General features: G+C 34.2%; 1 protein-coding gene across 1 annotated transcript; it reads right to left on the minus strand.

The window, feature by feature from the left end:
- Window positions 1–7,678: 7,678 nt before the first annotated feature.
- Window positions 7,679–9,576, minus strand: LOC125212697 (cytochrome P450 78A7). Its single transcript, XM_048112932.1, has 2 exons — window positions 8,576–9,576; window positions 7,679–8,505 (listed from the first exon to the last, which is right to left on the minus strand). Exons 1-2 carry the CDS (start codon window positions 9,551–9,553, stop codon window positions 7,876–7,878), a joined length of 1,608 nt encoding a protein of 535 aa, XP_047968889.1. The 5' UTR covers window positions 9,554–9,576; the 3' UTR covers window positions 7,679–7,875.
- Window positions 9,577–18,541: the final 8,965 nt, after the last annotated feature.

An 18,541-nucleotide genomic window follows, 5' to 3' on the forward strand; every position in this document is an offset into this window, starting at 1 on the left:
CCATTAGAAATTAAACGTTTTTTCTTTTTGTGTCATCCCAATAAAAATGAAGCATTTCCTAAAATGAAAATAACACTATCTCTATTTTTTCTCCTCTTTTACTTTACTCTCTCTTCATTAACTCACAAAACAACAACACTGTATAAAATCTCGTGCCGAAAACCAAATGTTGCATATTTATCAGGACGGTTATAAAATATTTGAGACTATTTGAATTATATATATCTAAATCATGCTATGTTAATGAAAAAAATGGGAACCATGAAAAAACTTTTTTAGAGGAGCAATTTGGCAAGCATGAGAAAGCTAAAAAAAATATTGCGTGGTGGCCTTTGTCACGACTTTGTCTATTTGATACAATAATTGAATGTAACAAATTGGCAGTTGCAATTCTTATTAATTGAGTGTGATGAAGACGGATCACTCACTCAAAATATGACGAACAAATCATAATAAAAGTTGATTGAAACTTCTCCATTTCCATTCACACAAATTAACGAAATCGAGATAGAAATATCATATATATAGAAAGTTACGATAGTTGCAATGTTGCTTTCTAAATTATTTATGTGTAGTTGAAAACATGTCTCGTATGGATTTTTTTTTTGGTTTGAAAAATATTAATATAATTGTAATAATTTTACTATGTTTCGTGTGTTTTATCTCTGTAGTCTCTCGTGTAAAAGTTGGTGGTTGATATGTATCATGTGTTTTATGATTATTATTTAGAATTTACCTTTTGGTTTGGAGTTGTTGTGTTGGGTGAGATTGACGGATAACGTCTAGATGTGTTTTCTATTTAATTACTTTATTTATGTATATTTGTTCTTTGTTCTTTATTTTTTAGTAGTAGTAGTAGTTTTGCATAAAACATTTCTTATGTATATAGATATTGTTTTTGTGCTTTCTGTTATTTCTATTATGTACTGATTTTGTACTATTACTATAATGTTCGCTTTCATTTTGTAACACCTCTTCAATCACAAAGATTAACGGTAGATGTATCTCTTTATTGGATAAATGAAGCATTGGAATTCAAATCACATGAGGAACAGATATTTTTCAATTTCATTTGTTTAAAGTTTGGTTAATTTCATTGTGAATACAATGATCTTTCAGTTCAGTGTGTTCAATTTCAACATTGAAATATAATTTTTACATATACTCTATAATAAATACTCCCTCCGTTCACGAATAGAAGTCCCATCTTGTCATTTTAGTTCGTCCGCGAATAGGAGTCCTGATTCACTTTTATCATAAATGGTAATAGGGTCTCACCTTCCACTAACTCATTTCACTCACATTTTATTTAAAACTAATATATACAAGTGGGATCTCTATTCCACTAACTTTTTTTACCATTTTTTTTAATATTTCTTAAAACTCGTGCTATCATGAAATGTGACTCCTAATGACGGATGGAGAGAGTACTATTTTTTCTCCATAGTAGTTGATTTATGTTAAATCTAACTCTTTGATCACGAATTTGGAAGATAACTAGCAGTATGAAAACAAAAATGAGAAACTAAAATTTGAATCTCACACGATTGTAGAAGTTTAGAAAACACACGCAGCGATTGAAGTTCAAGACGCAACATATATACATATAAAATATTATCTTCATATTTTTGATACTATATTTTTCTTTTATACTATCTCATAAATTAATAAATTATGACCAATTGACCACAATCATTATAGTTAAGAATCTAAAATTTCATTTCTTCTTTAAGTTCAAAGAGAAATAATTCACAACTTACTTAGTCTTCGATTTTGTTTATAATATTTGATGACTACGGTTAGTAGATTATTAAATATAAAAAAAGGTAAAGACAATTATAGACTACATATCAACAATACTTATATTAATTTCTCAAAAATTAATGCTATTCACTACAAATGAGACAAACACAATAAGTGGAGTCCAACTTTGATTTCTTGTTTCTATACTCACCTACTTTTTATATTTCAGAATTATGTGTATATAATTACTAATTAATTAACACCCTATATAATATATACAATTGGAAAATATTACTATAAATTATAAAAGATAAAATAAAATACTAGTGGAGATGCCTTATCTCTAAAGGGCCTTTAGTGTTTTTATTAATTCTATCTTTCCACGTTTGAATCTAAGCCATATTAAATATTAGTGGAGATGGATCTACAAAACATTAAAAACAATTAAAATCATACAGCTGGACGAAAATATAAAAGTGCAAAATGACAAATTCCTAATTCGAATTTATGCAAAAATCACTAAAAGTAGTTTTTTTTATTGGGTGACTTAGAAAAGCAAAATAGAACACAGTTACAAAAAACTCAATGTCCCACTCATAAAAAAATGTCAATTTTTCATAATTGCTAATTATAGTCTATTACTTTAATGATTTGTGGAGATTAGTTTAAATGATGGGTAAATTGAATTTTTAACATCAAAATTTTATCTTAATTTTTCAGATCTTTCTCGGTGCTTTGAGGTTTGAGGTATAATTAGAATAAATGGCATTTTCTTGATATGAAAAGGTTTATAGAATAAACATTAATTTTTTATAATAATTTTATAATAAAATAGTATGGTTGAAATTAATTAATAAAAAATATATAATCTACTTAATATTTATATAAATATAAAATAGAATGATAAAATAAAACGAAAAAAGAAGACTTTTATTCATACAGAATAACTGAATTAACTATAGCGATAGAAGCTATATATATATATGACTGTATCCCTCTACTAAAAAAATTATGCATTTAATCATACACATGTTGAATTAACTTTACCACGAATATTCATATAAATGGTCAAAAAATGAATCATAATATTCATTGTATACCACACAATGTTACATCTCGATCAATAAGACTCAAGTATCACAACGTTTTTAATGATTTTTTTTTTCAATATTTTTTCAGGTCAACATTTTCAGGGATTGGTATTCTTTTTTTCAGGTCAACATATTTATGGAATGGAGATTGGTTTAAGTGAATGTTTAGATATGAAATGTAATCTCTTATGTTTTTATTTTATTTTATTTGTGATTATCAGATTTTTTTAATTGATGGAATAAGAAGATAATATTGAATAATTTTTATCTTTATAATTTTGTTTTTTTTTCGTGCATTTTGTTTTTCCTTACAGTGGTTTTGATTAATTCAATCTTTTTTTATAAGCTGATTTTGTTGTTTTTGGTTTGAAACGTTTTATTACTACTAGTACTATGTCGTTTGTCTGTTTTACCTTTGCTCACCACTTTAATATCGTTTATATATACTTTATGGATTGGGGATTGGTTTAAATGGATGTTTAGATACGAAATGTTATCTATTTATGTTTTCTTGTTATTTGTGGTTATCAATTTTTTTTTATTGATGGGATGAGAAGATAATATCGAAACAGCTTTTATCTCTTTAATTTTATTTTTTTTCGTGCATCTTGATTTTCTCTATAGTAATTTTGAATAAATCATCCTTTGTATATATACTGATTTTGTTGTTTTTGTTTTAAAATGTTTTATATTGGTATTACGTCGCTCATTAATTTTTACAGTTGTTCGTCACTTTAATATCGTTTTATATATTCTTCATGGATTGGGGATTGGTTTAAGTGGATGTTTAGATATGAAATGTTATCTCTTATGTTTTATTGTTATCTGTGGTTATTATATTCTTTTTGATGGGATGAGAAGATAATATCGAAACAACTTTTATCTCTTTAATTTTTTCGTGCATCTTGTTTTTCTCTATAGTGTTTTTCATAAATCATACTTTGTATATATGTTGATTTTGTTGTTTCTGTATTGAAATGCTTTATACTAATATTCCATAGCTCGTAAATTTTTACCTTTGTTTGCCACTTTAATATCGTTTTATATTTACTTATCAGAGTAGAAAAGTATAGTAGTATATCATATTATAACATAGTCTTAAATAAGAATATAACAAGCCTATCCAATGAAGTAAAATATTTCAAAATATCGCATTTAATGAATGAATCCCTACAAAGCTCATCATGACCCAAAATATCTAACATAAATTCAATACATAGGAAAGTAATTAGGTGTAGGGATGAACATAAATAGTTAAGCAGAATTTGTTCATAAAGAACTATCTAAATACCATGAAAATGACATGAAATAAACTACACCACCTCTAATAATGGCATGGAAATAACCTAATATTGAGATGGCATGATGCATTAAGATTAGGAGATAATAAAGGATATGGGCATGGCTTACATCATCCACCATCATCATCAGCATCCACCCATAGCGCGGAATGGCATCCACCGCTTCTGACTCAGCTCTGACTAGGACCACCACATCATGCTGGCAACAACAGATGCCCATGCATAATGCATTCATTCATACATGCACATGCATATCATGTATGTTCAACATATCACATCTAAATGAAGTATAGTACATACTACTAAATGCCATTTACTATATTACTCCCACCGTCCCAGTTTAGGAATGCCAATTAGTTATGACACGGGTTTTAAGAAATTAGTGGAATGTATAATAAATGAAATCAGATGGTAGAGTCTGTAATAAATGAAGTGAGTTGGTGGAAAGTGAGATAATTTGATTTTTTGGTTTTTTATTTATTTATTTGTTTATTTTTATGTAAATAATGACATTTGAGTGTAATTTTGATGAATAATGGGATAAAATTTTATGTCTAAATATGGAAGACTCTAAATGTGACTCATAAACTGGGACGGATTTTTATGGCAAAATGTGACTCTTAAACTGGGACGGAGGGAGTATTACCGTATTATGACCATTTGATTTTGGTTCATCTCTTGCTCTAGTAGTAGAGTCGTTTCATTTTTTGCACTCATCTTAAAAAACTATACTCTCTCCATCCCAAAAATAGATGTCACTTTCCTTTTCAGTTTGTCCCACAAAAGATGTCACATTTTCCATTTTTGAAAAAAATTCTCTCTCACATGAGTATAAAAATTATATTTTCTCTCTCCTCTTACATGAATATAAAAATTATATTTTCTCTCTCCATTTAACACATAAAACAAAACCTCCTAAAATCTCGTGTCATCCCACAAGTATGACATTTTTTGTGGAACGAAGAGAGTATAATAGTTAAAGTGGATAAAGCATAAAGTAAAAGAAAATAATAGCGTAAACAAGAGTCTTCTCTATATTATTTTCTCTCTTACTTTATACTTTTCTCTATTTTAACTATTTATTTATTTTTTCAAAATGAATACAGAAAATGAAATGATTCTACTATAGAATATAAGATTACGAGAACACAGAGTTTATGATCCGATCATCATTTCTACTAGTAAACATCAAAATTACAATTCATGGGCTGTGAGAAGAGATGGCAAAGGCCCATATAATAAGATTTTAGACAGTGAATTAAATCCCAAATGTAAATTTCAATAAAAGCCCATTTAATTTGTAAACAAAGTACTTATGCTTCTAAATTTATTTTTTTGCCGAGTAGAGTGAGATATAAGTGGGTTTATCCGGGCTTTTTAAATTTTAATATCTGTTGAACTTGAACGTAAGCCCATTTGGTATTATAAATTTCAGTTTGGGTGCTTTGATCACAAATAGATTTATATTTAGCCATTAGGTAATCATATTGGTAGATTCCATTTTAATTGTAATAACCTTTCATCCGTCTGTTATGATCGTGTGTATTTTTGTGCCAGTATATGAGGTCATCCGCATCCATGTCTCTTATCCGTCTCTTAACCGTCTCATCTCTTTACTATTTATGGACTTCATTGTACCTTTCACCTCATCTCTTAACTAAGAGATAACACATGCATCCTTCCATCTCTTAACCATCTCATCTCTTAACTATTCATTCAATTTCATTTTTTATTTTTATTTTCAACAAATTCAATTAATATTTCATTGAAATAATTAATTAATACTAATAATTCATTAAATCATTAAAAACCACAAAAATTACAACATCCGAAAATACGAAAAATACATAATTGAAATCCTATGGAGTATTTTTAATTTTAATTTTTTAATTTTCGATTTTTATTACAATATTGAAAAATACAAAAATTAAAAATTACAATATTTTAATTTATTTTATTTTCGAATTTTACTGATTTTTAAAAAAAAACAAAAAAAAATATATTTTAAACGGATATAAGCGACGCCCACTCGCGGGCCGGCGAGTGGGCGTCACGCACGAACCGGAGCACGCTACGTTGCCAAGGCGCGTGGCGAGCTGTCTCGAGGCCTGCCTCTTCCGCGCGCGACACGCGACGAGATGTCCCGTCTCGTCGAGACGAGATGGAGGCCGCATCGCCATCTCGATGCGGTCTCGTCTCTTCGAGGAGACAAGGTAGAGCCTGCATCGAGACGTGATGCGGATGCTCTGATATCTTAAAATATTTGTGCATTTTCTTTTAGTTCTGCATGACACGTAAGAAGGAGTACTAACATTTATTGAAGGCCACATATGTTAACTTCCATTAAATAACAAATTAACATTGTTAGATACTTAGATTTCATTTAGATTCAATTTCTAAAACTGCTAATGGATCTTGCTTTCATTTTTTTCATTGAAACACAAGCTTCAATACTGGCTTTCCTGGCTCATAAAAATAACACGAGTCATTTATTGAGACAAATATGCTTATCGATTACTCGATTAAGGCCATATAACTATACGAGCTCTTAAAGTTCTATTGAACTCAATATTTCGAGTAAAAGTCGGTTCCACGAGTTTCGTTTTCTAGATTGAGTCTAATTAGATGAGGATGAGTAGATTGGAGTCATGCAAGGATTGCTGCAATATCATGTGGGATTGGGAAGGTGTCAGTCAACATTGCAGCAGTAACATATATGAGAAGTCAAATCTCCAAGAAGCAGTGGGAAAAGCTGTCCCACTCTCAGCCAAACCTTTCTCTCTATTTCCCATTCCCTTGGCATGACTCAATTTCCTGTGCATTTCAGTAACAAACAAAATATAACCATTTTTTGGTACCAAAAACTTTATCCAACTTGAGAGATTTTTTTGGTTCCTATTGATTCAGTACAATGTCACCAAATTAAAGTTATGGACTATTGGGTGCAACTAAGAAACTGTGGTGTATTTAGAGAAATAAGAAATAAAAGAGAGATAAATCTATATACCATGACAAAGAAATAGTGAGGTATAAATACAATCAAATGCAATTAAAATGCTAAAATAAATAGGTAAGGGATTTGTTTAGAAAGTCTATTGAGTGGCGCCTCCATCCTAAGCAAACACACATAAATTATTATTGACACCACAAGAAAACAATATCAACATTGGGAGTCAACAATTTGAATTTACTTGCTATTAATATTACGTCATCAAATATACTACTTCCTCAGTCTCACGTAAAGTGAGTGTGAGTCGGATTTCTCTTTGGATTGTCCAAGCTACCTTGATGCATTTCCTTTGTTAGCAAAAAACTCTATCTCTCCTTACTTTATCAACTATACTATTTTCTATTAAAAAAATTTTATCATTCATTTTTTATTATGTCTTTATTTAACCACTAAATACCCCCACCTAAACTCTTGTACTTAAAAAGAATAACTTACATATAAAGAAAATGTTATGTTTTGTAGTATGAATTTGTCACCCAAAAAACTAACCAAGAAGTAGGACAGTACATTGATAAAGAAATACTCTTACTCCATAAATAAAATATACTTTCATTAATAATCAACTATATATATATATATATATATAGTCAGTACAAACATTTAAATTGTTGACTCCAGCTAGAGAAACAACGTAAAAATTAGGAATCAACAATTTTGAAACAAGTTTTACCCTTAAAACCCATTTTAATCAAACAAATAAAACCAAACATAACTAGAATTTATTTATATTTTAATAGGGAACGTCCCTCTCGAGCAGGACCGCGGACAAGGGGAACTTCATCTCGCACGCCAGCTTGAGAGTCTCGCTCAAATCGATCGGGGAGGAAGCATCCTCGGCCCACTGGAACCTGTGCACGAGCTTGGCCACCCACATGGCGACGGTCGCCATCCCGAGATTCTTACCGGGGCAAACCCTCCTCCCGGCCCCGAACGGAGCCAGCCTGAGATCCCCGCCACGCACGTCCACATCAGCCCCGCCCATGGAGGGCACGAAGCGCTCGGGGCGGAACTCGTGGGGATTCTCCCACACGGTGGGATCGTTGGCGATGGCCCACATGTTGACCATAGCTGTGGTGCCAGCGGGGACCACCATCCCGTTGCTGAGCTGGACATCCGACGTGGAGAGGCGGGCCCAGGACAGAAGCGGGCCAGGCGGGTGGACCCGGAGAGTCTCCTTCACAACACCCTGAAGATACGGGAGGCCCGCCACGTCAGCATCCGTCAGGTCTCCTCCCTTTGCCGCCGCGAGATGGTCGATTTCGCGACGGAGCTTCGTCTGGATTTCCGGGTGCAGGATCAGCTCCGCCAGTATCCACTCAGTCAGCAAAGCCGTAGTGTCCGTTCCTCTGAATATCATTTCCTATATGTATATAAAACAAACATTTAATTAGTGAATAAAATCAATATCTGAATTAGTAGTATGTACTTACCCATAAGACGGCGATCATGTCATCCTGATGGAGCTTCTCATCGCCATCCAAAGACAGCAACACGTCAACGAAATCACCGGAAAAGGACACGTTTCGTTCTCGTTTGTGGTCTTGGATGATCTCAGAGACGAACTTCCTGACACGTGGCACGAGGGATTCGCAGCGGGCGGAAATGCGGTGAGGATCGTAGAACCAAGTCATCCACGGCACGTAATCGGACCAGTTGAAGGCGCTGAGCAGCTCGAACCCCTCCCTCACCATCTCCTCCAGCTCCGCGGCCTCGGCGCCCTCGTACCTCTTGCCGAACACGCTGCCGGTGATGTTGCTCAAGGCGGCCTTCTGGAGATGCTTCCTGACCGAAACGGCGCCGTTTCGGGACTGGTCAAGAGAGATGCCAGAAAGCATGGCAGCCGCGTCACCGCAGCGGCCGGGCTCGTGGGCGGCGATGCGGCGCGGGGCGAAGAGGTGCGAGGCGGCGATGCGGCGGAGGAGGCGCCAGTAGGTGCCGTTGGGAGCGAAGCCGATGGCGCGGGAGAACATGAGGGAGCGGGCGGACTGCTTGACCGGGCGGTCGGAGAAGTTTACGGAGGTGAGGATTTCTTTGGCGATTTGAGGGTCGGAGGAGACGACGGCGGGGGTGCGGCCGAGGGAGAAGGCCATGAGGAGGCGGCGGGAGGGGTGGGAGGAGGCGAGGGAGTGCAAGGTGCGGTGGGCGAGGGAGCCTTGGGAGAGGGAGAGGAGGGAGCCGAGGAAAGGGAGGCCGCGTGGGCCCGGGATGGAGACGGGGCCCAGGCGGGTGCGGTTGTTTTTCCAGGCCGCGCCGCCGGGGGAGAGGATGTACGAGAGGAGGGCGAGGGAGACCAAGATGGAGAGGGCGGCGATGATCAAGTATTCATCCACTAGGATTTTGGAGCCCACGAAAGCGGGAAGGGTTAAGACCCACCAGCTTGAATCCTTTGTTGCCATGGATACTGACATTTTTTTTTTTTTTGAGTGAGATGTCAAGAGTTGTTTGTGAGTGAAGTGGATGGATGAGTGTCAACTATTTATACATGATTTAGATGCAAAATCTAATTAATCCTTTTCTCCCTTATTTCTTATGGCTAATAGACATTAATACTCTCAAATATGTCATTAAGTGATGGACAACTGGCAAAACGTTTCAGGTTTTTCCCGAGTAATAAATAGAGGACGAGGCGTATCTTATTTACACCAATACATTTATAAAAATTACAGTGGAAGGATTCAATTTTTTAGACCGCATGAATAATAAATAGAGGATGAGGCGTATCTTATTTACACCAATACATTTATAAAAATTAAAAAAAAGGATTCAATTTTTTAGACCGCATGAATAATAAATAGAGGATGAGCCGTATCTTATTTACACCAATACATTTATAAAAATTAAAAAAAATGATTCAATTTTTTAGACCGCATGAATAATAAATAGAGGATGAGCCGTATCTTATTTACACCAATACATTTATAAAAATTAAAAAAATGATTCAATTTTTGTAGATGTTCTAAAATAATGTCAGATTTATGCAAACTCAACATTAAACAATAGTAGTACTATTTACACCACTAAATTCAAATCTAAATGAATATTCATACTCACCTACTTTTTACACCTTTTAATTTATACCTCATATTTATTTAAATTACACATTAACAACAACATTTTTTTCAATTAATGGTGAGGAAAAATCTTAATGCTACCACATTTGTCTTCTTTTCCACCTTAACAACATTAACCATCTTATTCCTTAACTATTTATGGGCCCCACTGTAATTTTCACCCCACCTCTTAACTAAGAGACAACACCTGCATCCCTCCATCTCTTAACCATCTAATCCTAACTATTTGTTCAATTTTATTTTTTTATTTTTATTTCCAAAAAATTCAATTAATAAAAAAACACTTTACTAAATAAAAGAAAATTACAATTTAAAATCCTAAAAAAAATAAAAAAGTGATTGGAGAGGAAAGAAAGAGCTATGAGAGAAGATTAGATGTGTGTTTGTGTGTAAAATGGAGAATGAAGAATATTTATAGAATAAAAAAGAAAAAATAATTTAAATTTTTTGACCGTTGAACGGTCATATTGTTAGGTTTGGTATACTGAAAAGCATGTTTCGAGCAAGTATCGCGCGAATAGAATCTTGCTTGTATACGTAAAACTCTACAATCCACTTTTAATCCGATTCAGTATTATTCGAGCAGTCTCGCACGAATAGAATCACTATTATTATTACATTGTGTTTGCTTGTACATTTATAAGATGTTTTACAAACATTTAAATGCAAAACATGCTTTTGAGTATACCCACTGCCAAAAACTCTCCCACTTATACTGTAACAGCCCGGCTTTTCTAGGGTATAATAAATACGGCGACTGTTAACTAGGCGAACCTAAGGCGACAAAAATGTAGACTAGGGTTTCATTTAAAGAGATTTGACCCTAGCATTTAATGAAGTATCAAGGCAAAATGTAAACGGCTAACTCACGAGAATCAAGACTTAATAGATTAGGCTCAAAAGTCAAAGGTTTAGCATAATTCCAACAAAATGCAATAATTTCCCTCATTCCAAAACAAAGAATTAAGTTCACCATAACCAAAAATAATAAGTTTTCCAAAAATATTCAGCGGAAGCATTTCAAGAGAAAGCGGAGCCATGTATGAAGACACGACTACACTTATAGTTCCAAACATCCATTTTATTCGATCCAATCTTCTCAACACCACCGACCGCCCATCGCTGCTCAACCTGCACATTTATTTAAAGATAAGCATCGAGTGTCACAAAATATATATTATGGACTGGCCAGTCAAATAATACCTCCCATTTTCTCATCAATCATCATTTCATAGTGCGACGAAAGTGTGGCCACGCGCACCGCCCACGAGACCAGCCGACTAGCAAGGACGGCTCCCGATCCCACGTGTACACGGCCTGGTAGGGTTTGCGGCCACCTAACTGAGACGATCGTTTATATAGCCACTTTGTAGCCTCTTGGAGCGTACTCACAATCTAGGCATCAGGCACACACAATATCCAAAATAATTTATAGGCATGGCATAACAGTTAATCCACCCTTATTTCTCCAACATCATAAATTTGCACATAGAAGAGAGTTTAGAATAAAGCCCACCTCGATTTCCTTCGAGTTCAACAAAAAATGCACTTCTTCTTGATATCCCACCGGGAACGCGAACTATCACCTTTAGTTCATATTTTTCAAATAAGTCTCAAATCATAGATTAAAATTATGCATGATCTCACGTTTCCCTTTTCCCTTCGATTATTTCCAAAATCAACAATCAAAATCAAAGTACGATTATCATATCGTTTTTATTCACACAACAATTCCAGATTTATCATCAAATCGTGTCACGCATGAGTGCTTTTCTCCACACAACACACGGCCACACACACACACACACACATGCATCCGAATTCACCGATTAATTTCCCCTTCACTCGTTCTAAATGCATGTGGACTCAAGAGAAACACCGATTAATCGGTAGAGGAAGAAAAGATTAATAATAGAAGTACCTTTTCTTGCAAAAACAAACGGTAGAAACAAGTAAAATCTTGATTCTTTCAATGAATTCTTGAATTGTAGCTTCAATTCTTCTCCAAAAGATGAAGAATTAATGGAGAAAGTTGAATAAAAATTTGAGAGAGTGGGAGAAAGAGAGATGTCGAGATTTTTGGGAGTGGGGGGCGGTTTTCTGTAGTGCTAGGGTTTTGATTTCTCTCCTCTTATTTATAGAGTGCAAGATATACTCCAATAATTAAATAAATAAAGATTTGGGAGAGATTTGTTGGGGGAGAGGCGTTAATTTGGCTGAGGAAAAGTAGGGAATTCGAAATTCATGCTTGTTTAATAACATATGATTTAATTTGAATATTTTACGGAGTAGAATAAAATATCACGGAGCAAGAATAATAATAATAATTCACCCCCAAAATAAATGGAAAGTGGCGTGTGATATCCAATTCCTACAAGGAATTTAATATAAATCCTAATTTAATTAGGATATGGTAAGATCTTCTTAGATTTGGCAAGATATGCTAGGATATTTGAATTTAATTATGGAAGAGAATCAATAAGGGATCAAATAATAGAATAAAATAATCCCTTCTCCCATAATAAGGGAATTTCGAAAATCCCTCTAGGCCAATCATAGGTTTTGAAATTTTCATCAATTAAAATAGGAATAATTGGAAACTGTTGTTGTAAGCGAATTCGATCAACGGTAGTGCGGTCTACCAACTTCCGCCTCGGTCGAGCACCACGGCTCTTAGCATAACCCATTGTCATTGTCTAGCCTTTTGAGATCCATATTTACACTTGCAAATATACTAGCTCCCACTGACTGACACAACCTATAGGTAGTTTTGCAAGTTTTGTAAGACATGTTGTCCATTTTAGATTGTAATATGGAATCTATCACCTTTTCAAAGATGATTATCCAAATTAACCAATACTACATTGTAGTTAAAGGGATTATGTTCAAGTTAATCTAAGACTGAGTCTAACGACACTCTTAAACCCATGAACTTGTTGTGTTCCAGTGGAACGCTCCCACTACGATATGGTTCTTACAATCTTAGGTACTGAAGTTGATTTTATTAGTGCAAAAGTTTCTAATGGTATGACTTCTTGGTAATGTGGAAAATCTGATATCTCTCTCTTTATTTTGAGAGTTAGCACGTTGTTAGGCTTGTAGTTCATCTCTTGATCTTCATACAAGAATTATAACTTTGAAGATTACAGAACTTATAACCTTACATCATTTGGGACAAACCTTAAAACATGCCTCAGTACACAACTCCAATTTCTTGGACACTTTTCCAACACGTGTTGGAACAACATTACACCTTGAGATGTGCTAGATTAGAGACGCTCTAGTCCACAACTCGTGTTTTGTAGAAGGTATTGATGTTGGTAGTTTCTTTAATGTTTATCCATCAATGATAAGATTTTAATGAGTACAACTCATCTCTTAATCAAACTTGTCTTAGAAAGACTTCGATTCCTTCTTTCATAACTATCCCATTCATTAGAGGAATGCTTGGATTCGTTAATGGAGATTAGACTCCCACTACTGATCATAATCCTTTGCTTGTCTTCTTATGGTGTAAACCATTAAGACTCGCTAGTCTTTCTATATTGCACTTCTATAAGTATTCTGAATCAAACGATTCTAACTCATAGTGCATCAACCAGACATTCTCGACTTTCAAGCTATTTAACAAACAAATTGTTAAAATCTTGATAGTCTAGATCAGTCCATTTCCATATCTAGTCTTTTGTTCAAATGAACTAGGACTTAAGAAAAATGCAGCCTTTATAAATTCGTCATCTATCATGTTACTTTCCTCTAATAGTAACACAACGACAATTATTCTGAAGATTTTCTACTTTTCAGTTAAACCTTCTTATAGTCATTTCTTGTTACTTTAGGCGATGACTTGTGTCAGAAACTATTTGAGTGATCAAAAGATCCTCAAAACATTCTGTCACTCTAGGATATTCCAATCGAATCATCTTGACAGATTCTATTGATATCCATCTTTCATCGTCATTAACCAAGACTTGTCGAGCTACTTAAAGGAAAATAGCTTGACCTTATTCCTCAAAGAGCTTGTCAAGTACATGCATAATGCATTCTCGAACATTCTTCGTGGAATTATGTCGAGGAAATGGATGACATGAATCATTGAGTATAAACTCCAAGCTTTCAGCGATGAGAATTTTATCCATTTTTGTTTCCGGTCTACATAATTTAGGCATTCGAGTTTTCTTTCTTTAAGGATCGCAGACAAATATTAAATGACATAATAAAGATTTGGCAAAGAAACTTATTATCACACTCATATTCAATACACAATCACAAATAACCACAAAACAATTATGTATCTTACAACAGCAAAATTAATAAATTGTATCCTCCTTTGGAGGTTAATACGCATTAAAATTTTGACAATTTTACTGGTCACAACACCGACGCATTAAATTGTATCCTCCTTTGGAGGTTAATACGCCTAATGTTGCCTAAGCACGACCATCAGATTTAGCATTACAGAATTTTATCTCTACAACACACTCCCATGACAATGTTCATGTGCTGATAACAAAATCAAACTATCTCATAAATTCTGATTGAACCCTGAAACTCGCAGTTCCTTAGGATTATTGTCCCTACTTTGCAGGTGACAATAATATTGGGAACCACTTTATAGTTCATTCTATTTATTATGTGAGAAGTCCGCCCTTATGAACTTACTGTTTTCGTAGGATTATTGTCCCTACTTTGGAGGTGGCAATAATATTGGAAAAATCAGCTTCACAAAATTTGGCAGTCCAATAGATGGAGACCATATACAACGCACTTGTTGTAATCATCACTTAGATATTTTGTATGGTTTTTGCATAATTATCACATAAGCAGATAAAGCAGATAATCCACTTAAAATAGATAAACACCAAATAAACAGATAAATCCATTTAATGCATGGCATTTAAACACACATGATAATTAACGACAATTATTTAATCTAGTCAAGGGAGAATCAATTAAATAATTAAGTTTTATATTGGATCATAATTATCCAATTACTGATAGGATTTATCAAGATAGAGTTAACTATCTAAATCCATTTAGGATTATTCAAGATTTTATTTCGATAAAATCAAATCCTACAATTCAAGATAACGTTGATCTAGGATTATCATTATTTAAATCATACTAGTATATTACTAGATAAAAACAATTCCACCATTATCCACAAGATAAAAATAAAATCCTATCAACCAAGATTTATACAAATCTAATTTTATTTAGAATAGACATCCAGAATATATCAAACATTATTTAGGATTTCTTAGATAAATAAATTTATCTAAATCCAATTAAATAAGGATTTCTTATATATCATCTTTATCCTAATCTATCTAGGATATAAATCCAAAGGATAAGGATAAATTTGATTAATACTTATTTTAATCCATCTAAGATTTGTCTTAATAGAATTAAATCTATTCAAATCCATAGGATAAAATAAATTAATATAAATGTTTATCCTAATTCATCTAGGATTTATCTTGGAATAAATCCATAAATCCATAAAATAAGATAATATTATATTATAATTATTCAAATCTATCCAAGATTTATCTAGGAACAAATCCATATAAATCTATATGATAAGAATAAAATATTATATTATCACTATCCAAATCCATCTAGAATTTATCTATGAATAAATTCATATAAACTCATAAGATAAGAATAAAATAATATTATCATCATCTAAATCCAACTAGGATTTTTCTAGGGATAAATCCACATTAATCCATAGGATATATATAAATATTAGATTGTCATTATCCTAATTTAACTAGCTAGGATTTTCGTCTAGAAATTAAATCCCTACAAATCCATAAAATAAGGATAAAATCTATAATTAATCCATGATTTAATACAAAATCAAATCTTATATAATATATAAAATCCACAAAACATATATTCAAATCTTATTTCCAAATTAATCTTGAATTCTTTCCAAAATTAATTCCAAGGGTTAGGAACCCTAATTAATTTTGGAAGGCGAAGTCACGAGAACGAGGCATAGGGAAACCCCTAGTCTAGCACTCCGTCGGACTCCCACTGCTCTGCAGCCTCTGCCTTATTTCCGGCAGCCCGTGCACCGCTGCTGCTGCGTCATCTCTTCTGCGTTCTCTGTTCCGCGTTACCTCCGGCAGTACAGCTGACTGATTTGCCCGGTTACGCAACAGATTGCCCAAGACGTCGCTGCACGCTGCTGCGCCTTTGCAGCGGCTGCTGCACCGTTGACTCGCGATGACTCCCAGCCTGCTCCAACCCCGACTGCTCACGAAGGGCGCTGTCTTTCAAGCCCGGGAATTGCCCCGAAGGGCTCCCACTAAGACCGCCATCGCTGCCGGAGTCGTTTCTGCGGCTGCTATCCGCCGTCGTGAATTGATTCGATTTTGTCATGGCCGCCGCCGCGAAAGAATCGCGTTTGAATTCAATTCACGAACAATCAATACGAATTGAAATCAAATCATGTATTGATTACTTAATATGTGAATCCTTACCGTATCATAAAAATATGCATACAATTCCCAATTAGGCCAAGTAATTGAATAGTATATCATGTAACCATGACTAAGTAATAATTGCAAATTTGGAACAAGTTTGCAAAGCCCTCAAAACACGCCAACGGGAACGGTCAAAGCAAGGATATCCTCACATATTTAAAACTGTGTTCACACGTACAAAACATATAAACAAAGAACATGCATTCAAGCAATTCACATAACATGAAATTAATCCACATAATCAAAGCCAAAAAAATTGGCTCTGATACCAATTGCTGGGGTTTGGTGCCCCTTGCACAGCGGAAGACTTGTACAAAATAAATAAATCAGACACGGATCTATTTGACCGATTATGTGATTAATCAATTCACATGTTAAACAGATAATTGCATACTAGAACGCAAACAATTCACGCTCAAAGAAAGTAAATCCTAAACATGAATACTATGGTTTAGAGTTACCGATTTTGATTCTCCAAAGAATAATCGATTGCTCGCCCCTTCTCCACTTGATGATCTTCAATACTAGACCACGGATCTTCTCTTTGGTTCCCAAATCCTATTCCGATATCAATGTGAGCTGATCTCACCGGGATACTAGGACTTAAATAAAAGAGACAGAAAAATTCCTCACGAATGAGGAGCTGAAATTCTCACGGAAGAGAAAATCAAAGAAAATTCATCCTCCTTGTAGAGAAAGGAACAAAAAATACACCATGAAATTAATGAATAAATTTGTATCATTTATTCTCCTATTTATATTAAGTTCCTTTTGGGCCCACCGGACATGCATCTATGGAAGGTTTTGGATATGTGCTCCCCCAATTAGCTTTTTCCTAATTAAATTTAACCCACAATTTAATACAAGCTTATATTGGAATATTACGAGCAGCCACTACAGAAGTAATATTGAACTCTCCATCCAAATCCGAAATTACATGTATTCCGGGTTTTCACTTTGTTTATTATTTATTTGCCACGCTTAAGATATAAATGTCCATTAATTAATTAATGTCAGGAATGGATTTAATTAATTAACATCTTATTAATTCCAAGAGTGGACTTAACAAGAAACACTTAATTATTTTTCATAGAGCGATAAAACTCCAACTGGACAGTTTTCTGAATAATAAAACCTTGTTCGAGCTCCTCTTGAGGACATTATCAAACGAGACTCACCTCGCGCACGTTTCAACATAATAGCAATCCTAGCACCGCTAGACATTAATCACCACTATACAATATATCGGGATTATTGGGTTGCGAAAAACCCGCACCATTTGATAAGTCAAAGTAGTGCATAATCAATACTGCTCAATACTAACATATGTAGATTAAGAAATAGTATTTAATAAAGACCTAGTCTTTCAGTAGATAGCATAAAGACTCGTCTTGCTTTTAGAGATCGTTCGAGTGCTATACCACACCAATGTCATCTTATTTCGGTAAAGCTTAGAAATAATCGGACTGACATTGCAACCTTTCACGATAGGTAGCCAAAGCTATCTAGGTTGTGAAATTCTTCTTTCTCTTTTGCAAAGCATTGCATAGAACTGACCGTGTTACCTTAAAGTGGACGCCCACAACCGGTCTACTAAGCAAGACTTAGGCTTTATTTACTTCTTATGCATTTAAATGTTTGTAAAACATCTTATAAATTCCCAAGCAAACACAATGTAATAATATACTGATTCTATTCGTGCGAAATTACTCGAATATACTTGAATACGAGTTAAAAAAGTGGATTGTAGACTTTTACATATACAAGCGAAGATTCTATTCGCGCGAAACTTGGTCGAAACATGCTTTCGGTATACCAAACCTAACAA

Source organism: Salvia hispanica, chromosome 3, assembly GCF_023119035.1.
Source record: "Salvia hispanica cultivar TCC Black 2014 chromosome 3, UniMelb_Shisp_WGS_1.0, whole genome shotgun sequence".
Lineage (NCBI taxonomy): Eukaryota > Viridiplantae > Streptophyta > Magnoliopsida > Lamiales > Lamiaceae > Salvia > Salvia hispanica.